Consider the following 23,868-nt stretch of genomic DNA (forward strand, 5'->3'; position numbering starts at 1 on the left):
CAGTTTCTGACATTTAGGTAGTCTTAGCTTTAAATCTCAGAAGAATTCCTTTCCCACATACCTACATGGTGCATTTCACATACGGGTGATGGTGCAGGAGAGAGAAAGAATAGGGTTGAGTCTGGCAGCACATCAAATAATTCCTGGAAGCAGAGCAGAGAACCCCATTTAGGCAGGAATAGAAAGATCTTGGGATTACAACTCCCCTATGATGAAGATAATGGTGTAAGCATTTGGATGAATAACTAATTTATGACAAGATAAAATCTATCATCTAATTAGTGTTTCTCTGCACTGTCCAGAGCCATATCCTGTGTGTTCTACATCAGCACCATTTTTTGATTTTTGTAGGGCAGTTACATAGGTCTCTTCCTCTCTATGCATTTTATATGAGAATTGATTGCTGATCTTCACACACATCACCCATCCTGTTCTCTGATTACACAATTGAAGAAAAATTAATTTTTTTCTTTTTGAGGAGAAAGAGGAAGAGTGAAGGTTCACTAAACACATAGAAAAGTAATGCTTTTTTTTTTTTTTTGCAACTGACAGAGCACAAATAAAAACTGATGTCAGCAGTCCACAAGTTGAATGAAGTACAATGACTCAGCATTTAACTTACACATAGGTTTATTATTTTCTGTCATACAGAAATCAACTAAGAACCTTCAGTATGTAGCATGGGGAAGAAAGGTTTTGGGACTATGCAACCATACAGATATTCTGGAAACAGAAGACCGTGTTGACAAGGAGTCATTTGGAAATATGATTACTTAGGCCCCAGTTAATTATCTAAATCTGAAAAGCAAGCAGTTGGAAAACATGCAAGCATTCAGTTTGAGAGCTTAAAACCCTCCCCCTCCTTCCACAAGACTGAGTGGTCAAAATATTCTTGGACCATAAAGTCATGGACTATAGCTAGTGACTCAGACTTTCCTCTGGATGCATCCCGTTATACATATATTGGATTAATCTTGATTACTAAAACATGATAATCCAGAAAATAGAGATTGAAGTTTTCTTCTCTACAGATACAGGAGGACATTTTGTTACAAGTAGGAAGTTTGATTTAAAGGTGGGTCTCATGTTTGTGGACATTACAATTACCTCAGTCTATGAAGGTCACAAAAAGTTTTTATACTACTTACACTAGATCTGGCATGTACCTATGGTTTGTCCTATTTATACTGATCTTAAGCACACTGATGTAACTCTACTGAGAGGCAGGATGCCATTCCACACTCAAAAGAGTGCTATTTAAAAAAAAAAGTGAAGAACTAAAATCATTTCATTAAAAACAAGTGTAAGAAAACCACAAAAATTCCTAAATAAGGACTGCATAAATGAGGATGCTGTAGGTTTAAGTAAATTGGTGAGATCAATCTCAAAAGTGGGTTATAGAGCTAACTTACACGAGCCAAAGTTTTTACTCGGGTAAGTAGTCTTTCTGTTCAGACACATAAATACACTGATTTTTAGAGATGTGGATCTCTCACTCACACTGACTGCAGTGGGAGCTTAGAACAAGTAGCCACTTTCACTGGTGTGCAAAAGTATAAAATCTGATGGACTACCTGGGTCACTGGGCTGAGTCCCAAATTTGTGCATGTGAGCCTCTGTTCAGGTTCCCCAGAATATGCACTCTAATGCAGTTAACAGTCATCATCCTATTCTGACCATCAATGTCCTTGTTAAATACATCTATTTATTGAGTTATAGGCAGCCCCTCCAAATACCGAGGTTTGAGTTATTGAAGACATGATCAGTATTCATATTTTACTGTGCAATAGCAAAAGAAATTTTGTTGTATGTAACGTGAAAAGTTATGATTTCTTAGGACTTTGATTTCTCTAATTGAATAGTCTTCTGAACTGGCAACTTCAGCAATAAATCAAGGAGAACAGAGAAGCAACTTAATGGAATTCCGTTATTAATTATTTCATACTTTAACTGCATCCAGATGGCTCATCAGGATTAGAAGCTCATTAAGCTGAGTACTGTCTAAAAGCCCAAGCATGCCCGGTGCCTGCCCCCAGTGCCAGCTCCATTACCCTTTCTGAAAAGCCAGTGTTAAATGGAAAGCCAATCTGCAAATGTGCATGTGGATTCGCTCCTGTGTTTGCAGAACTGTGGCCTAATGGACTGTACAGTACAGACTGCAAAGTATAAAAGGAAGATCAAATGCAATAAATAAACAGGTGTGCATGCATGCATTGTATAGCTTCTTCAGTTATTATATTAGTTACCAAATGTAAAAAAATCAAAGAAATCAAACTCGGTATTTTTCCCCAATCGATATCCTGTTACAAGTTTAGTTTCCTTAAACACAGATAGTAGCTGTCAATAGGAAGAAGATTTGAGCTGTAATTTTTCCAAAATTGAACACATTAAAGCTTATTTTTCAAAAAATATCACATATAGCTTGTGTTCAAGAGAGAGATATGAAAATCAGTATGGATTTTCTGCAAGAGATGAAAGCTTCTAATTATACTGGATTTCATATCTAAAAGCTCATTTCCAGGGAATCATCTGTTGTAACAAAGCTGCAATAATTCTCATCCTGTCTTTTATCCTCAGTTCCTGTGTAGTCCTGGCATGAAAGTCATCTATCAATGTACAAATGTTAAATCACTTCAGTCATGAAATATTAACAGAATGCACACAGTTATGACTAATAAATTGAAGTCTTTCTAGCTGTAATTTGTCACACCTACAATTGTACAATGTTATTAGTAGAGTAAAACTAGAAAACTATGAAATAGATATACTGGAAAAATAGCATTTCTAGTACATGCATTAATATAGGCAAGGCTTGAACCTGCTTCAGCTGAGGTCAACAGTCTTTTCTTTGACATTGGTGAAAGGAAAATAATGAATTCTTAAACGTCTTGGTTCTGAGCAACCGATGTACAACATAAGAGCAGTTCTTAATTCCTTCATGCAAAGGTTTAGATTTTCTGGAGCAAACTAGAATGAACATGCTACTAATTATTTTCCAGATGGCAATAATATATACTGAAAGTTTTAAAACAGTCTCCTATATCTGTACTTAGAACAGCTATGTGGGGTTTTTTGTTTGTTTTTACATATTCCCTGAAAGAAACTGATAAGACAATGCTAGGGAACACATCCTATGGACAGTTTTTGAGAGAAACGTGCAAAGTTCTCTTGCCCCAATTCTTCCAAAATAATAATAAAATTTGCAAACTCAAAAATTCAGTATAATTTTGAAATAATTTAAAACCTTAAAAAGTGTGAGGTAAGATTATTAAACATGTACAGTTCAGTCATATATCATCCAGAATTTAAGAATATCGCAAGCAAGCCATATTTCTTGTACTTAATTACTAATATTTTTCAACAATAGTTGAAGTAGTTTCAATATATTTTAATCTCAAATAAATGCTTCACATGAGCACTGTGTTTGTCCCTGCTGACTTTATTATGGTTTCATATGCTATGAACCTTGATGAGGCCATGGCAACCTGATCTAACTTTGAAGTTACCCCTGCTTTTAGCAGCAGGTCAGACTAGAGACCTTTGGAGGTCTGTTCAAGCCTGCATTTTCCCATAGTTCTATACTTTTCTGTAATTCTATGATTCTAGAAGTTTTTCTAAGGGAAAAAATGATGAATAAATATATGGAGTGTCCTTTCCACTACCCATACACCACAAAAGCCAGTGTCTGGGTTTTATGCACTGATCTGATCACTTGTAGCAGCCCAGACTGCCTGCTGATCTCATTTCATGCTTACTTATCTCTCCTGATCTTCACTGTATGTCTGTCTCCACATTTCTTTTGCAGCGCTATATAAACATGGCATAATCTCATGCACTGAAAAAGCAACCTAGAATATATTATTAACTGATCTGCTTTTCTAACTGTTGTCTCTCTCTTAATAGTTAGGCTCAGTTTCCTTCCTGCAATTCTGTCATGCTCTACCAGCTGGCATCTGCTTGCCTTTTACTCTGCGAGCCAATATCTCATTTTGACCACAGTCCTTAAGAACACTTTCTTAACCGACCTCAAAACTGGTATTTTATACATCTGCCTTGTGGGCTTTGTCCAGTGAAGCCAGTGCTGCAGTTTTCCTTAAATCCTGTCATCCTCATTTGACTCCTGTTTTCATCTTTATTTCCTTCGCTTACCTAATGGTTCTTTGTTTTTGAGCAGATTATTTGGAAGAACCGCCACTTTCCTTAGTTTCTTGTAGGTTTCCAACTGTTTGGGCCTCCATTTGCTTCCATTTTCCCTCTGCAATACTTCTTTTGGTGATTTATTCCACAAATACAATTTTAGCTAGTATCTGTATGTAAAAACCCTGCAGAGCTGCTTCTCCAGTCCAGACTAGACTCTAATTTTCCAAGTAAAAAAAAAAAGTTATTATGACTACAGGACCACTTTTTGGAGATGTAGTCTTTTTTAAACTTAATACCTTCACATATGTAAAATATCCTTATTTTTCACTTTCACAACATCATTCAAGATAAGCAAAATCAGGGTCATTATCTTAAACTCTGATTTCTGAGTTCTCTCCTCTAAATTTCACTGAGTTTACTAAATTTGGTGTTACTACCTGCAGGATACAGACACCCTTCCCATTCCCGTAACAATCTCAGGTAAGCTGTCAGTATCACCCGTTAACTGCAACATTGTCTGCTCAGGCTTTGACAAAGCAATTTTATTGCTCTTATCCAAAATACTACTGCAAAGGTAAATCCTTAAACAATATTTTCACTATGCCATCTGTTTAGTTTCTTCACTGACACCCTTTCACTGTTTCATCAGATGTACCTACCTTGTCTCTACTTTAGAGGTCCTCCAGGACCTCTTAATCACTATTCATTTGAAGCCTATGACACTAGCTTTGGTTGTTTCTCTATGAAGTTTTCAAACAAACCTTTATCCATTCTCTGATGCTTTGGAAACTAGGCCAATACAGTCACAAAATCACTGTCAGGAAGCACGAGCAGGACTGAAGAACTCAGGTGACTGATACTATTAAATACAGAGCCACTTACACCTGGCCAAAAGCTTGACCCTGAATGAGGTCAGGGTCAAGCAGGAAGAGAGTTTTGCTAGCACACAAGGCTGGTCAGGAATATAGATTCTTCCAGCTCCCTCATTATCCAGCCTCCAAATCTCACCCTCCAACTTCCCCTTCTCATAATGCATACAGGAGAAAAAAATGACTGTTTAAACTGATGATGTGCTGAGACCATTGCTAATCAGCTAGATAAATATTGACACGCTCATTTTACTTTTCCATCCATGTGCATTTTTTTTGGTCTTTTGTCTTAACTTGGATTATAAGCACTCTGTGGGAAGTCTTTGTTTCCGTTCTGGGTTTGTACAATGTCTAGCCAGTGGGATGTTGGTCTGATTAAGCTTCACAGACACTCTGGTAACGCAAATTAAAAACAATACCACTTTCTATTCCTGCTACTTCTACAGACACTCTTTGGCTGTGGGAAGCTGAATTCTGCGGCTGCATATGTAACAACTGAACAATACCATATCCTAATCAGCGCTCTGCTGCAAAATTATTAAAGGAATTGCAGCAACATCATTGTGGACTTGAAGACAGAAGCTAATTTCATTTTGATCCAATCGGAAAAGTAAATGCAAAGAAAAAATAAAGAAACCTCTGTATGTGTTGTAATTCATAAAACAAACATGAAACTTTGTGTGTCGCTTCAGTGCTGCTCTATCAATTCAGTAAGAGTTAAAAATATGGGCAAAGCAAAAAATAGACCAAAGGAACCCTTCTTTCACTTTCTGTCACCTCTCCTTTCCATCACTTCATCTTGTTTAACGTGTGAATGCCCACTATCAGAATATTATCAGGATTTGAAAGTTGATCAAGCTTTTTGGTAAACAAGTTTTACTTTAGTGTTTTACAGAGAGATTGCAAACACTATTCTTCAGCCTGCTGTAAGAGCTTCTCTCAGGTTTCATCTTTTACTTTGGCTAATACTATAGTTCTTTCTTTTATTCAAAAGACTATCCCCTACTGATAAACCTTGTAAACTTTGAAGGTGAAAACCAGGTTTTCTTGATGATTTGCACTTCTAAAGGTTCTCCTAAATTCCTCAATATGAAAACTGGGTTAAATACAGTGTACTACATTTATAATATTTTGAATTATAATATTTCAAACTACTGATACTGCTGCTAAAAGAGTTGGTTAGAAAGATTTTTATTGAGACTGAACATCTTCCTTCCCTGAGTTAGAGTCCTCCATTGACATAGAGAAAGGAAGGCTTTCCTTTTTTTCCCCCTACCTTGACATTAAGGAATGAGATAAAATTCTTCCTCTGTTCTGAGGAGAATAAAACATTACTTTTACTTTTGTACCAGAAGTTCAACAAAGTGGCTTTCTAGATAAACTATTTTGCCCCAAAGCTCTTTATTATGTCAAATCCAAAGGTCAGACAGGTCATAACTTCATTCATACGCTAGGGCAACTTCATATTTCCACAGAACTGAGAGTTTGACTATGAACAAAGTTTGTCAAAAAAATTAAGGTGCACTGTTGGAATTGTGCAAAAGCTTGCAAAACTGACCATGTCACCGGTGGTTACAACCAGCTTAAGTTGTGTACTTATCTTAAATAGTTTCCACAAAAGAAGAATGTTAGTAGCCATTTACTGCCATATGGCACCTATTTCAGAAGGCACTTCTGTTAATGACTGAGAGGAGGTAGAATATTTCCTGTTTAGACTTCAGGCTGTGTGTAAGACAAGCCCTACTGTTTCCATAATGCAGGTATTTTAGAGAGCCCAGCCTTTGCAGGGAGAAAAACTTGTATGCTTCAGGAGTTCTGAGTTGGTAACAATTACAAAGAGTTTCTCACTCCTTCCTCCTTGTCAAATCACAAACGATAATAATTAGTCCTATCCACACTCAAATAGCCAAAAGCAGCAGAATGAGCTATGTATTCTATTTCACTCTGAGTCAGAAGAAAGGTTATGTTGACATTTAGTTTCAATACATAAAAGCTACACTAGATATATTAATGAAGATGCAAGAATCCTATTACTGCTCCAAAAATGTAGCATCTGTAAAAACAAACAAAACCGAATTCCTGAGAATCTTTCTATGCCCTAGCATCAGAAGGGTGCAAGTGTTATGAATTGAAGCCAGAAGATAATTCTAGTCAGTCAGACTTCTGATGTAACATTGACCACGACTTCAGCATCAGATATATTCGTGGAAACATCAGACATGCTGTTTCTTAGAACAGGAGCAGCATTCTACCAACTCCTTTGAATTCATGCACTATGCCATTTAAAATATTTACTTAAACATGCATTTCCAAGAAAGGAACAGTGCTCTTCCTATAGCACAGACCCTCTGAAGTCTTATACTTAAAGGAAACACAATTTAAAAAATTTATTGTAAACTTCTAAACAAAACAAAACAAAATACAAAAATTTAATATGGAAGAAATAGATGAAACAAGCTGCTCATATTAATAAGGCCCAAGGCAGATTCAGATTGAAACATTTTCTTTGAACATAAGACTGTGTTTCCATCATTTAAAGTAGTGTTGGCACACATCACCTTTTGACACAACCATTCTGAATCTTTATTGTTGTAAAATGAAGTGACCATAGAGAGAGGGGGGAAAAAAAGGAGGGGAATAGCTCTACTAATTGTGCATTCATCTTTAAATTTTTGCTGAATGAGAACATTAAATGTCAAAAAAGAAGATAAAAGGGAAGGTGGAAACCAAGATTTTTCTTTCATGTCATCTAATTTTTCTAACAATTCTAGAAAATACATGCTCAAAGTTCATTTTTAGAAAAGACATACATTTAAGTCTTGAAAAATTACCGTACCTGTGATTAAATCTAGATTATAAATTAACATATTTACCTCATTATATAAGAAAGATTGCCTCAGTATCAAGAATTGCTCGTTCTTGACTGATGCAGTAGCATTATTGTATGGAAACAACGCATCAAAAATAGATTTGGGGAATGGGCTGGAGTTCAGTTGCAAACAGTTGGTCACCTTAATGATGGGTTTCCAGTTCAAGAATTGTCCATTCCCCTTGAGGGGATGAACAGTCTTCAGATGAAAAACTTGCCACTGTAATGCTTGCTGAAGAATCGTCCAGTGGAGACATGAGCTCAGTCCACCTACTGAATGTGTCAACTTGTGATGTACCCTGAGGATTTGAACCATCTCGTGCCAGAAACAGTGTCTGATTGATAAGACATTGTGCTAAGTTAAGGTCTTCAGGAACAGAGTTTTTGAAATCTATATTTGAGTCCTGCTCAGATAACAATTGCCTGAGAAGAGTCCAGTCCTGTTCTGCAAACTGCTGATCTTCAAAATCCACATCTAGAACTGCTGTTTCTGAATCCATCCTCTGCTCAATTGCTTCTCCAACATCCATCTCATATATTGGAGAAAGGGTTTTTGGAGGCCGATGTTCATACATGCAGGTTTGTGCCATTGTGTCATAATCATCTATGTCTCCTGAAATAATTCACAATACTGTACAATGTAAAAATTGTAGATGATCCTCCCCTCAGGGCTGTGTAGAGCAAAATTTAATTCATTCAGGAAGGACAATCCAATCAGGTTAAAAAAAGGGGGGATGGAGGGTTATACAAAATTGACAAAATTTGAGGCATTTATTTCCTATATAAAAAACAAAGTATGATTTATAAATTAAGTTAAAGTAGCAATCACCACTGGTAATTAACAATAACCTCCATAATTAAGTTTCTGATACAGAAAATGACAATGTAAATATACACTTAATGCACATGAAATTTCTCATTTACTACATAAATTAAATTTAGACCAGGAGGTGCATAGAGGGAATTAATAGAGAATGATTACTGAATGGTGACTTAAGCTATGTCAGCTTAGGAGAGAATTAAAACCAAAATTGTTTATCCACAGGCTTATTTCTACACTGCACATGCAAGGGCAGCTGCAGGCAAGGGCAAGCAAACTTAAAAAAAAATAGTACAACTTGTAATGTCTTCTTGTTCTGTGGTCTGGCTGAACACAGATCATCATCAGTGTTTCATTGCTCTTGAATATACAATAGCTGTAATCAACACTATTGTATATTTTTGATGGGATAAACAGACTGAATTATTGATATAAAGAAGACAAAACACAAAACTAGACAAGTATTCATCTAGCTACATGAAACAAGTTAGAACTTTTCTGTATATAAGCATCAGTTCTAAGTATAATCTCTCTTTTAGGAAATAAGCTTTTATTGGTAAAATTTAGAATTTTAGACATCTCACAAGCTCTAAAGCAGAGTTCAAACCTGCTCCCACTGGTGTATATGGCAAATATTCAGTTATATTCAGTGGGAGAAGGATCCAAATTGGTATATAATATATAAATAAATAAATTACAACAATAATGCATATAGCTGTTCAGGTAAACAGTTCAGTGCGCTTTAGTTAAGGTTATTACTTTAGTTATTGCACATCCCATTCAGACATACTATATGTTGTCAAGCAGACAAAACAAATACTAAAATTCCATCAAAAGCTGATGCTGTCAATGTTAGATTGGATCAAAAATAACTGAAGTACAGACAACTGCATCCAATCTTTCTTTTAGCATTACATAAAATCTCTTTTCTTGTAGTCAAGTTTCTCATTGAACAGCAGGGTATTGACGGATATTTCAAACAGACAAGCATTCTCTAACCCAAGTGAAATACTTAAAAATATTTAAATTTAATATAGTTTCAGCCAAAATTACTTCAGTTCAGGATTCAATCCCAGACAAATTGCCAAAGCTTTGCCTATTAATTTGTTTTTGAATGACTGAATGTTTCTATTTCTGTACATTACCTGGAAGTAAATCAGTATTAGCGCATTCAGTAGTTGCTGGTTGACTGTCTCTCACTTGACCTTCCTGAGTCAGTATCTGATTCTTACTGGCTTCTACAGGTTTTGCAGAGCTGTTCTTTTGCGCATCAGAATTAGTTTCTCTCTGCTGAAGATCCAGATGACATGGTCTTTCTTGAGATTTTGCATCATTGTCTAAGTACTTATTGCACTGCTGAAATTCAATAGCAACCTCATTCTTCATATTTACTTCCTGTTTTTCTCCTGGACATGGACTAGCTGCTGAATAGATTTTTTCTGGGCAATTTTGTTCAGTCATTGAAGCACCCTCATCCTCCTTCCCTGGGATTTCAGTACCGTGAAGATGTAAGAGAGAACTTCCACTTTTATCTGACTTATTGTCTCTATCCTTACGCTGTTTGCCATCCAGGAATCCTTCTTCAGTTTCCACTGAGTATCTTGAATAAAAGGTCTTTCCGTGCTGCTCTTGAGAAACACTGTCAAATACTTCTGGAGTAAGAGAATCTATTGAGTGCTGACGTGAAGTATGAGTTTCCACTTTATCATCAGATCCCAATTCTTCACATTCATCTACTGAAAGTAAAACAGATCGTTTGAAATTTTTAGTTTTAGAAAACTCCTGACTTACAGTATCATTTTCTGTTGCATCTTCAAAAGCTAAATTATCAATTCCTTGGAACTGCTGAGTGGGCACATTTGATGGAGGGAAGTTTTGTGCAACATTCTCTGCTTCAGATCTGTCATCTTCTGTTTCATCGGCAGAAGAAGAAACTTGGTCTGCTTCCTGAGTAAACTGTGCATTACCAAAAGTAGAACTTTTGCTTTCTCTAGTATTGGTCCGTGAACTCTCCTGATGGGACCAAATTTCAGGTCTTTTTCTTGGTATTTCATCATCACTCGTTGAGTTAACACGGAAGAGATCAGAACCCTCTTTTTTCATTTTCACTTCTATTCTTAGGCTGCTGTCATAAATTTTTAATTCCTCAGGTGTACTTGTGTCGCTGCTGCTTCTTCCAAGAAAATCATGACATAACATAGTGCTACATTTAGAAATCCCTCTTTCATTGGATCCCTCATCATCCTGAGAGCCTCCAGCATCATAATCTTCTGATCTTGGTTTTATATCATCAGAGGATGTGGTTGCACTGCCAGTATCTGATTCCGGGCTCTCTTTTGGATCTACAGCACCAGTATTCCAGTGGTCAACAAAGGGAGTTTCTGCATTTTCCTGGTTTTCTGGCATTTCTGTAGGGTCTATAAGCTCTGTGTAACTAGGTGAATATTTTTCTGTTATTTGTTCTGTGGAACATTCTGAAACATCATCTAAATCTGCTGTAACTGATTTATATTCAGTCAAGGCTGATGTATCACACAGTTCATCAGCTGTAAGAAATCCCTCCATATGGATCTGAGGAGATGATGTCTCATCTTCTTTATTACTTATTCTGGAAAAGCTTGACAAAGCATTTTCATCATAGTTAAGACCTGTTTCAGAGTTTAATTTATCACTTTGCTCACTACAGACTTTTGTTGGTTTTGAATCTTTCACCAGTTCTCCTGGAACACTAGCCTTTTGATTGGTTTCCTTGGAAAAGTCTGAATATCCATTACTGGCAGATTGTGCATGACAGTGAAATTCAGCTGTATTATCAATCTTTGTATCTTCAGTCTTTTTAATTCCAGACTGATCTTCAGAGATTTGTCTTGTTTCCCTGTCATTTTGCACTGAAACATGAAGTTTAGAAATAGTTTCTTCTGTAATCAGAGGAGAAGAAGACTCAGATTGTATTTTGTATTGCACATTTTCAGTAGAATCTGACAATTTTTGTTTATTGGGTTGACAGGACTCCAGTAGTTTATCATCACCGCTGCTTTGCACCACAGGTTTAAAAGATTCATTATTGTCATGAAGCTGACCTGCCACAGCATCAGCTGTGTTTTTCTCAAGTTTCTGTCCTGAATCTCTGTGCTCAGAGATGTGCACATTCTTCTGGACAACAGGAGATTCACTCCTTGAATGTTTTTGGGCAGAGGACTGAGATTTTAATACAGCTGATTTCTGTTTCGGGTCTTTACTATTTGTAATCTCAGCATGCTTTGATGGAGCCAGGGTTTTAGGTGTTATTTTTGCAGTGGCTTTTGTTACAGGTGTTTGTGACTGCTTAACACTCTTCTTCTTGGTTGAAGGATGTTTTTCTGGTAGTGTTGTCTGAACCAGATGTTGTAACACATTTTTTTCTTCATTATGTTTTGGAGACATTCCTGATTTCAGTGAATTTGTTGATTCTCCCTGAGGTCCTAACAAACAGTAAAAAAGACTATAAAGATTGTATATGCCAGTCACAGTATATTGACCAATTTTACGTTAGTGTTTATGTTGAGAAACAAGTTACTCAACTTTTCATGTAACTAAGGGATTTAGGGCTTATTAAAGAATGAAGAATTGAGATCTTAAACAAACAGTAGACAAAAATACCATCTTGCATTTACATGCTGTCTTTAAAGAAATTCATAGAATATACATACAGGAATTACTTCAGCCTGTAACTGAGGTAGTCATCACTGGAGTAGAAAGCAGCTGCTCTCTAATAATGCATAGAAACACTGCACAGCAGTTTAGCACAGGAAGTGATGAGCACTGTATTCAATTTATATTGTAGAGGAAATGAAAGGAGGCAGAAAATAATTACATTAGTCATAATGTGATTAGAATACCAGAATTAATGTCCCTGCTCAGTCAGAAAACACTGAAAGATCTTTAATGAGCACAAATTGACAGAACCTGTGTTTTCTGTATCATAATGCATTAAAGATAATATAACTTGAATACTGGAGCTCCATCCTTAACACTTTGTTTCCTTTAAAGCAGTGTTCCCTCTCTGAGGTCTATGATGTCATTTCCTACTCTTGCTATCAGGAGCTGTTGACACCGAGCGTTTGTGGGGCAGTGTCAGTAGTGCTACTGCTGTGGGGGAACACCAAAACAGGGAGCCAGAAAGGAGTCTGCAGTGCATATCTCTGATGCTTATTATAAACGCTCAACCTACAGCATTTCTGCTGGACTCACTCATGGTTCCAAATGCAGAATGCAGCAAATAGAAGACTCTGCAATGCAGTTAAACAAGCAAGAGAAAACACCAATTGGCAGTGAAGACTGTCTTCTAAACATTTTGAAGTTGACACATTAATTTGCATTCTACAGTTTAGGATTGTCACCAAAATTGAAATATGGAAAAATCCCAGAATTCTTCAGAAGATTTTTCCAAATACTTGTGCTAAAAACCAAACAGACAAACCCCAAAGCTTTACATAACAGTGCCAGATCATTTAATTGCTGTATGAAACTATACCTTGGCTCTTGGGAGAATTGGTAGGTGTGTTTTGAGCCTTTTGTTGTGCTGCAGAACTGGTACTGACATTCCCTTTTTTCTTTAGAACTGTTTGTACATTTTGCTCATTGCATCCTTTTCCTGTTGATTTTTTTGTCAGACTGCAAGGAAATTATTATATCCATTATTTCCAAGCTTAGATCTAGTAATGTTTAATTATATTTAAACAAGCAATATATCTGTTTTAATGTGCACACACATATAAACATCAAAAATGCAAAGTAAACTCTTTGAGAATAAAACTTATTTGTGCATCTATATTTTTAATGTATATACAAACATATATAAAATGACCCATTTCACAATTTCATGGTGTTTCAGCTGTCTCCCTGTCCAGTTTAACCTATTGCAGAAACAATAAATTTACAACACCTTGTGTAGTCATTAACTGTTCCAGTATGCAGAATTCTGAACTACCTATAACAATTTTAAAATTATTAGCATGAAACAGCCCAACACAAAAGCCAAACCAATTTTATCTTTACAGAATGTTTCCAATAGCTAATTCAAATTGTTTTGCAAATAACATCCTACAGACAACCATTCGCAGATTAAAAAAAACATGTTGATTGATCTAAAAGCAAGTTTAATAGTTCACCTGAAACGTTTCTCCCCAAGCTCATACACACATATATGAAGCAGCATATTGATCTGTAACATACCTGCTTGTTGTGACATTAGCCTCAAGCTCAGTCTTTTTTTTTTTGGTGGTGACTCCATTTGATATCTTCACAGATGCCTTTGTTTTCACTATTGTAAAGTAAATTCAAAGTTAATTACAGGGGGAAATGCACTGGATGTAAGTACTGAAAAAATCTAATACATGAAGGTCAGTTATTGAAAATGGCATAGATGCTAAACTTGTAAAATGTTTACCATTTTATATGGCTATCAATTGACCATAAAGTCAGTTAATATTAATTTACAGCAAAAGAAAGTAACTCCCATCAATCTATAGTAGATTTTCTTAAAGCTTCCCAGACTGGTTTTCAGCGTATGACCAGCCTGAGGCAAATTAGAACAAGACTTTGAAAAAAAAAATCATAAAAAATTACCAGTCTGTTTTTTCCCTTCCTCTATCAATTTATCCTCTTTGGGTTCCTCTGTCTGTTCATTGACAGTCTTGCTATCTGCATTTGAGTTTGCTGACTTGCTGGAAGTTGCTGCTACAGTCACTAAGGAGGGAGATTCCTTCCCTGGGGTTTTTTTCAATGGTTTTGTTTTGATCTGCACACTTGAGGTTACTGTCAGCACTTTAGGTCTGGCACCTGCAGTTTTTCCTTCATGATTCTTTAGTCCTTTGCCACTTCCAGAATTTTTTTGTCCAGTTGCAGGTGATGTCTTTTCTCCATCTTGCTTGCTAAGCATGCTTTCAGCCTTCACATTTCCATTGTTTTCTGTTTTTGTCTTTATAACAGCTCTAGCCTTTGGCGAGGCAGCTTTTTCCCCAGGTTTTGAATCCTTAGTAATCTTGGAAACTAATTTTTTGCCATCTTTTCCCTTTACATCCTCATGCTTTGAAGCCTTATTAACAGTGTTTCTATTGGTGCTGGATGTATGTCCAGATGCTCCTAATCCATCAGATTTCATTTTATCCTGATTGGTGGAAGAATCTCCCCAGCAATCTTTCTTGTCGTATTCTGTCCAGGAGCTATTCCTTATACCAACAGATTGAGTAGTAGTTTTATTTAGCTAGGATTAAAAAAAAAAAAGGCATCAGAAGAAAACCCCAACCAAAACAGAAGACATGTGTAAAACCAAACTGTCCATACTCTTACACTTCTGAAACACATCTGCTTTTAAATTAGTACATAAATCTAAAGCAAGAACATTCAACATAGAAATAAATTAGAAAAATATATATATATTAGCTTAGTTTGCTGGCTTTCAAGAATATAAAAGTAGCACAAATCACTCATGTGAAGTACTGCTCTATATAAAGAGGAGAAAAAGATCTAAGTAGAGTTTTACTTTTACTTTGGACAAATTATTCTGTAATGGATATATTATTAGAGGCTGCTGAAGTAAGAAAATTTTTTTGAGTTATATGTGCATACTTTCCAAAGAGGAACAAAGCTATGCATTACTACAAACATAAACCCCAAAATTATTGTATAATACAAGTGATGTTTTTAAGCATTACCCAGAGTGTATCCACAGAGAAGGGACAATGTTTATTCTCTCAGGTAAAGAGATGCACTGAAATATGGACAATTAAGTGTAGGGAATGAATCTTTGTAATACCAGTGCCATTGCAATGTATCCAAGACTGCCAAATCATGTAACCCATACTGTTTTTCTACCAAATGATAATGTAGTTTTGACTGTGAGTCTCGAAAAAAGAGTTGTTAAGGGCACAAAAAAATATTTTTCCGGGCAGGGAGTGTAAGAGACTTGGTGCTGTGGTGGCTTCTAGTGAAAATAGCAGAGATTCATTAGCTCAGTGGCAAACCATTTGCTCTGGGAAACAGATGAGTTTCATTATGTAGCAAGAGAGGAATATGAGATTCTGAACACAAATTCCTCTCTTCTATTTGAGCTTATCTGTTTGAAAATGTAGCAGAGCACAGTCTGAATCCTAAGATGTTTGCAGTAATGAACATTACTGATTCTGCAGAAACAACAGTTCACAGGAAAATATAGATTTTTCAAAAACAAGTTCCATTAAGCAATATGGAAAATTAGTATTCATTTAAAACGAATAATGAAAATAATTTTGGTTGCAATTATCCAAGTGTTTTTAATGTTTGGATATAAATGTTTACCTGAGAACTAGTGAATACAGGTTTTTTGGCAAGTCTTCGGTCATCACCCTTGTCAAATGCAGCTGTAAAAGGAAGAAGCATTTTCTTTACTATTTAGCAGGAAAGAAGGCAGACAGAAAACAATCCAGCCTACTTAGTCAACTCCATCTGAAATGAGTTCTTTGGGTCCTGTAACTATTCTAGGAAGGCTAATTTTGGTGACATGGCAAATGTTAAGAGGAAATACATGGTTTTATGTTAGGAACAAAAAATGTGGGATCTGTAATGAGGTCACATGGCCATAAGCAAGTTGTTTAACTCTTCTGTTTCCCCATGTCCATAGCAGGACTTTTGTTTATCCAAGCTTAATTCATTTAAAGCTGGCAGTGCACTGAGACCTTTGAAAGTGTACAGAATTTACAAAAAAGATGCTTCAAATTTAGAGTACCAATGACTTTTCAGTGATGTATTGTTATTTATAGAATATTTATTTATACTATGTTAAGAAGAGATTAATTACATTAAAGTAAATTATATTAGTTTTGAAAAGTGGTAAAGCCAAAATACCTAAATGTACACAGTAAGATCATAGTGCCTCTTTAGACAGCATGCAGCGTAATGGCATGAGAGTTATCCCTGTGATTGTCATGTGGAATTTTCAGGCAGCAAATGCTTTTTTTTAATCTGATGTACTCTGGGAGGAAAGCAGTTTTCAATAAAGCCTTTGAATCAATTGCACTTGTAGAATACAAAAAGGATATTTATAGACACTGTACAGAGCCAGAATCGATAGGTTTCATTTATGCTTGTATTCATATTTCAGCTGAAAAAAAGGTTTTGCAAAAAATGGATGTAAAAATTTAAGCATTCATTATGTTCTGACATCCTACATGGATACATTTTTGTATGTATAACACAAGTAAAAATTCTACTGAATTCTTACTGAAGGTACTAAAAATAATTTTTATATAGGTCTGTAAAAAACACACAAAAGGTATGCTGAAAATGGCACCCCAGGGATCTAATCCTTTTTCTAGCAATGACTCTGCACATTAATACATACCAATATATTAAGACAAAATCCATATAAACTTGTGCCTAAGAAAACACAAGACATATTGTAAATGAAAAACCCCACATTATCATCTGCCTTCTTTTGGCATTTTTCCTCCTCTGTTATAGCCTTCTAATTCTATATAGGCTAAATTTCTAGAAGATAAACCACCACCAGAAATCTTTAAAATGAAAGTTGATTTACGTTATCCTAGACATATTTGACCTAAAGATTAGTATTTCTCTACCAGTATTGTGTGATCATTTTGTCTGTAATTAAAACCAGATAATTTATGCAAACATTTCAGCCTGTTCACATATAAAATGTATGCTACCTCTGAGTTATAATTTAATCTAAAAGAAAACAAACAATTTCTGGCAAGATGGAGTTTGAACAACTAAGACACACCTTGATTTTCAACATTTTTATTGTATTGAAAATACTAGTGCAAAGCAGCCTAAACATTATTCACAACAGGGACATGATCGTCTTAAAAGTAAAACATCCCAAATCATAAACAACCCACCCGTGTTTCTAAAGCCAGTTCCTCAGCTTCTGAAGGATTTCATAATCCAGAAAGAAATCATAAACCTGTTTTACACAGTAGCGGTGAGATATTATTTGACTACATCCCTAAATCATGCTTAGAAAGACTGTTACTGCATCTTTCTCTCAGCATGTAATTGGACAATAAAATTTTCATCTACTTTTCGGCATAAACAATTTTATAACTATCATATCCTAGCTACTAATGTCTTTAACAAAAAGGACATCAAAATGTTTATTTCACCTTTGAATCAAAAGTGATTTGATTTCAGAGAAGTATTCAACACATTTCCTTTCTTTTCTAACACTGTACTATCAAAGCTGACATTCAACCATAACCTGAACTCCATCATCAGTTCTGCACCCTCAGAAATACCCGTGTACTTCAAAACAAAGAACAAAAACTCCTTTTTGTTGGAAGTGCTGTCTGTTAAAATGTTGAGAGCACACCATGCAGCTCCTTAGGGGCTCTCTGCAGCAGCACACACAGGATCACAATGCCAACCAACCGAGAAGTCCAGCTATCTGCATTTGCTCAGAGCACGAGATAAGCATTATGCAAGAGACAAGCAATATTTATACATCATGGGGAAAACGATAAAGGACACAAACTGAATTCACAGAACACATAATCTGCTTTGTGCAAATTTAATTCATCCACAGAGCTTATCTCCTTAAAAATGAGGCAGATAAGGTTTTTAATCCTACTGCAGTGTTTTCAGTAATTCAGAGTAGCTGTAAATAAGAATAGAATCCATCTACATGGGTTTGGTTTCTATCATATATCCTCCTAAAATGAAAAGGAGGGAAGACTTTTCACAGAAAATGACTGATTCCCATATCTGAAACTAACTAAACATGCCATCATGCTTCTATTCTAAAACACCACTTCAAAACACAGAGCAGCACAGATTTTGCTTTAGTTTGTATCGGGCTCCACAATTCCATCTGCATTTTATCTACTAAACAGACTGCTAAAAAATTCTAATGCCGTTTGATGCCAAACATACCTGCTTGTATTTTCTGTTGATGGTCTGGCCTCATCAGCTTCCAGCCTTCTGTGTGACGAACAGCATAAAAAGACTGAACCAGGAAGACCCAGAGCTTATCACGCAGCGCCTGGATCTTGCACGTAAAACCCTGTGTTCAAGTAACAAATCAGCAGCTGGCGAGGGGCATATTGTCATAGCAACCAGTCATTATTCCTTTCAGAATCTACTTACTCTCTAAGCTAGATCAATGATGTCATCACATATATTTTATAATGGTCTGGTAGATGGAGATGCTGTTTTTGAAGGATTATTGCCCACCACAGTAATTTTTTCAGTACTTTAAAACCTACAAACTACAGCACTAGTAAACACTACATTGCTCTTTTTTCTTTTTTTTTTCTTCTTTTTTTTTTTTAAATGAACACCATAATAGCTCTTCACTGTCAGTTGTGTCACAACAAGGTCAAATACTCTAGGGAAAAAGAATGTATTTGATTAAATTTTCATTGCTTTGACCAAGGAGATCTACAATAGCACCAGATTGCATTAATTAATTTTTCATTTATTTTTCATTCTTTGTCATACTATTTATGAATTATTCCCAGAATTAGTTATCCACAGCTTACATATCATTATTTAGATTGTGTGGATATACATGGTATGTTACACACATGGAGACTGACATCTCCACCCAATCCAAAAAACACACACTGGATTAAGAGGCAGTCCTTGCTTTAGAGGACAGTCTTGAACAAAAGCAAATGTAGCTGTGACTTTCACAAAAGCAGGAGAAATACATAGGGAGAAAGAGAATAAGCTCTATCCCCTCGTAAGTTTTAGATAATGCAACATTTTGATCGGCTTTTTCTCATCACAAATTTAAAGTGATAGTAAAGATCAATAGGGCAGTGTTGCCCTATTGACTTATATTTTCAGTAATACACAGGAACTTTTTTATTGCCATGGATGGGGTTTCTTTTGAAAGTAAAAATATGACAACATTTTCTGTACTTCCAACAGGACCTTGGATTTATGCAGATGCTTTTCTGGGTGACCCCAGTTGCGGGACTGAGCCACCTGAGCTCACACCACATCATCTGATTTGAACCATTATATGAAAAAATATCAGAACAGTTTTTCTACAAACTGCACATTGAAAAACCTACCATCTCCTTCACATTTGCAGAGTCCAACAATGTATCCACAGCTACAAGGAGAAAGCAGCTATTTTCATTATTAATGCTTTTTTCAATTGCATTAAAAATTAGTTCTAGAAGGTCAGGTTTGCTGCTCATTGCCTGTGCCTGAGGAGACAACAAAAGGCAGCCGTTTAAAACAAAAGAGTGTACTTTGTATGCAAAAGCATTACTGAGCAGAGAAGATCTGCTCTCAAGCTGTGCAGGAGGTATTCCAAAACTGAGCATCTTCCTTTGTATCTATTCCATAACCCGCCTCCTCTCCAGGCCTCTACAAATCATCCTGAGGCCTACTGCTAACAGAAATTTTAGGAACAAGCACACGGTGATGAATTTACAGCCCCGTGCAACTCTGGATTCAAAGACAAAATGTTTTAACATTTCCCTATTTATTATTCCTCTATACACATTAAAAAACATCTTTCACAGGAGAAATGAACTTGGCTAGATGACTAGCTATGCTCTCACCAGAACCTGCAGTATCGCCACATTCCTGCAACTCACAACACAAATCAGTCGAAGTTTGAATATACTGGTCAAGCTCATACTCTCTCTTGTAAGCACATGCTGTTTTCCTAGGGGCCTGAAAGCTTTTTCAAAGCTGGTATCTATACTTACTTCTTTCCAACACAGAAACCGTCCCACTAAATCAACTGGAACATTTGCTTAACTGAGGTGCATAACCTGAACGCAGTGTCAGTCCTGCGTATCAAAATATTTATGTGCTTTAAAACAACACTGAAAAAACCTACCTCCTGCCCCCCCAAAAAAACTTAGCACTGCCTAAGGTCTTTTTTTAAATTTTCCATAGAATTATACTGCGAAGTAAAAGTTGAGGCTATTTTGATAATTAGCAGTCTGAACTTCCCAAAATGTAATACAATTCAATTTATTTGGAAGCATACAATAACTTGAGGGCACTTTTACCTGCAACAAAACAGAGAAGCCTTCGCTTTGTACTATGTGTAGGAAGTCTGCGACAATAAATGTCACGCATTCTTCATGCAGCCTGGATGCCAAGGCCACAGCTGCCTCTGTCCACTTCACCTGAGGGAGGCTGTTGATCAGCCGGTCACTCTCCATCAAAAGGAAAGCAGCATTCTTGTGGTTCTTCAAATAAAAACAGAAATTAACCTGTTGCCAAGTAATTGCTTAAAGAATTGCTGATCGTAAAACAGCTTCTGTTCAGTCACTGAACTTTTACACAAGGACCCAATCGTGCAGTAACTTCTCTTCTTTAAATAAATTTTATTATATATATTTTTATTACACCTGCCTTTGAAACTAAAGCAGAAAAAGAAAAATCCACTTGTTCTGTTTTGCCTGAAGTTAGGTAGTAAAGTTTTCAGTAGGCTTTATTGTATTTTTTCAACTGTATCATTACATACTGCAGTCCTGAAGAAAATAAGGCAAAGATTAAGTGGAGAAACTATTCTGAACAGAGAAAAACATTTTAGGTCGCTGAGAGATGTAATACATTTTGAAATAGAATAGCTAAGTCAGTGTTTTAGGTAGGCGTGGATGGTCCAGCTTTCGGGATACACAAAAAACATTTTCACAGTTATAAATCCTTTTGATTTCCAGATGGAGTTTTAACTGAACTTACCCTCTTTGTTGTCTATAGTTTCTCTAAGAAACGTAAATGTTATGTTTCTAAGTACATTTAAAACAAGTAAAGAGTTTTGCTAATATTTATTACCCTGGTCTGTGCTTTTGGTTCTTTCATGCATTGCATCAGCACGGTACCTGAGGGCAACTTCTACTGCCTAACACATCACTTGAAAAGAACTTGCAATTTATGGTTATCCACATTAGAACGGACTGAAAGCTCTATTCGACATGACCTAGCATTGATAAATTATGCAGTAAGATCAGTAACACTAGAAAAAACAGCAATTCAGATAAATATTTGACACAAAATCCCCTACTGTAAATTCGGATCACAATCATGTTTGTCCCATGCAACTTCGAAAGCAGGGAGGATCTTCTCTGTGTAGATTATAGTTAAAATAAAAAATCTGACCATCCATTGTTCAATTAATAATTTTTGTTTTACTCATCTCTGGGCAAAACCAGGTTGCTTCTATGCATCTCACGTAAATTAAGGATTGTATACATGCTTATGGTTTGATTTTGCTCCCATTGGACTCAATTACAAGCTTTTTGAATTGTCTAGAATTCAACCCCTGCTCACAAGACAATAAGCATTTGTGCCCATTAGACACTTCCAGTGAAATATAAAATGCCTTCATTGACTTCTAATTAAATCAGTACTTTGTAGGAGTAGCTCTAACTGAATTTTACTTCTCTTGTTATATTTTTTCCCTAACCATTCTAAAGTGGAGTCCACTTTACTTATCTAAAAGACCAGTAATTTTCTTGCATGGAGTTGAGAAATCAGGGTTAGGTACCTGAAGAGTGCTTTAAACTGTACTCCCATTTTAATGTTTCTGTGCTCATCCATTGTGGCTTCTCAGGGATTTTCTGATCAGCAATCTCCTTTTCTTTGTACCTTTTCTTCTCTAAAGGGCTGCCCCTCATTAACTAGGCTTTACAGTTCCAATATTGGTAAATGGAAGGATCAGCAGAGTTATACTCATTAACTGGGTGTAACTGTTAAAAAGTTTTACAGCAGAGAACTCCAGCAGCAGAGAAAAAGAGGATTGTAACAGTAGCCCCTGCAAAATTAATGTCAGACCTTTTCTTCTTCCTCCCTCAAGCAGCCTTAAGCATTTTTGCAGATTGTAAAAAACTCCCCTGGGAATTCCACAGGTTTTTGGAATGTGTGTCTTAAGCTCTAGGAGTTGACTGAACACTCAGCAGAATTGGTCTCTGGGCAGAAGAGGCTTATGCTTTATTGTATAATTTTGCAATTTTAAAAGCTTTCAAAACCTCAGTCCATAAAACACCAGTGAATCTTGCAACACAAATTTTAAACCAATCATATGGGATCCAAATCACACTAGTCCAGACTGGAAAAACCTTCCAGAGAAGCTGGGCATACACCTGGAGCACTACCAAGTACCACAGTGCCATGAATGCTCTGCAAGTGCTGGCAGCTTAAAGGTAGCACATGTATTTCAACCCGAATTGTAACCACTGCATCTTTATATACTGGAATAGGCACAGAGGGGAAGGAAGGCCCGAACATTTATCTTTAAACTGTTGCGATAATGTTGCACAAGGGCCCAGAGAAGAGCCTGGAGCTGTCTCCGTTCACTCTTGGCTACAGGACACACCTGAGGTAGTTTAGAGATGGGCAGTGGTGTAACTATGAACACCTGTAGATCTATACCTGAAAACATTAGTTAAAACTTCTCAAATATTTATGCAACATATGACACACAAAGCTATGTGTATATTCTATGAACAAATCAGTATACTGATCTGATATAATGGCAGAACACCTAGTGTCTTAAAAGATACTAGGTGTACTATTGGGATAGTATAGCTACTATCTTCATTGTCAGAACTACGCATTCTGGCAGAAGGACTGTTCAGGCTTTATAGCTGTGGATACTCTTAAGCTTCTCTTGGTACAGCCACATAGCTCAAGTCTCTTCGGTTTTCAGGCTTTCACCTGAATATGCAGTAGCAGCCACTAGGGACCTTAAAGATCATCTAGTCCCAATCACCCTGCCAAGGGCAGTGACCAAGTTTCTCAGAGCCCCACCCAATCTGGCCTTGAACACTTCCACAGTGTTGCATTAGGATGTCACAGCTGTGGTTCACAAACTTATTTTCTGTTATTACGCTGGACGTGGATATGACGATCAGTGGGCTGTGTGCCATGAAGCATAACAAGGACATTTCACATCAAAATCGGGTTTCAAATTGTTATTTTAATGGAAACTTTTACATAGAATAAATGTACTACAGATTTAAAATACTACATTTGTTATCTCTTAAATTACATTGTACAGCTAAATAAGGAAAAAATTTACATAGCTCTATTTTTATACAAAGCACACTACTTACCAAAGAGTTAATCAACATAACAAGACAGTTGTTCTGAAGTTCAGTAGGCAAATTGGCAAAGCTTCTCTCTGACAAACATTTTGCAAAATGTTTTCCTACCCATCTGTT

The 23,868-nt window shown here is 36.3% G+C and overlaps 2 protein-coding genes across 4 annotated transcripts in view; one reads left to right on the top strand and one right to left on the bottom strand.

Moving 5' to 3' along the window:
* The window catches only part of GLMN (glomulin, FKBP associated protein), a 36,299-nt gene extending 30,767 nt beyond the window's left edge, over positions 1-5,532 (top strand). Inside the window, exon 22 of one of the 2 annotated variants that reach the window (XR_003528976.1) lies at positions 5,456-5,532. The gene's annotated coding sequence lies outside the window, so the exon portion shown is untranslated. Of the gene's footprint in view, positions 1-651; positions 739-5,455 lie in introns of those variants that run through there. The other variant, XR_003528977.1, reaches the window with a different exon arrangement.
* LOC113951017 (AP2-interacting clathrin-endocytosis protein-like) overlaps positions 4,164-23,868 on the bottom strand; it is a 36,243-nt gene continuing 16,538 nt past the window's right edge. For both annotated transcript variants that reach the window (XM_027651503.1, XM_027651504.1), the window contains 10 exons: positions 23,761-23,863; positions 20,710-20,892; positions 19,753-19,890; positions 18,605-18,734; positions 16,016-16,077; positions 14,306-14,942; positions 13,913-14,000; positions 13,212-13,351; positions 9,844-12,159; positions 4,164-8,491 (listed from right to left, as the gene is read on the bottom strand). In XM_027651503.1, coding sequence (XP_027507304.1) covers positions 8,022-8,491; positions 9,844-12,159; positions 13,212-13,351; positions 13,913-14,000; positions 14,306-14,942; positions 16,016-16,077; positions 18,605-18,734; positions 19,753-19,890; positions 20,710-20,892; positions 23,761-23,863 — 4,267 coding nt within the window. In that variant the 3' untranslated portion in view covers positions 4,164-8,021. The remainder of the gene's footprint in view (positions 8,492-9,843; positions 12,160-13,211; positions 13,352-13,912; positions 14,001-14,305; positions 14,943-16,015; positions 16,078-18,604; positions 18,735-19,752; positions 19,891-20,709; positions 20,893-23,760; positions 23,864-23,868) is intronic.

The sequence above is a fragment of the Corapipo altera genome, unplaced genomic scaffold (assembly GCF_003945725.1).
Source record: "Corapipo altera isolate COAL_440 unplaced genomic scaffold, ASM394572v1 57, whole genome shotgun sequence".
Taxonomy (NCBI): Eukaryota; Metazoa; Chordata; class Aves; order Passeriformes; family Pipridae; genus Corapipo; species Corapipo altera.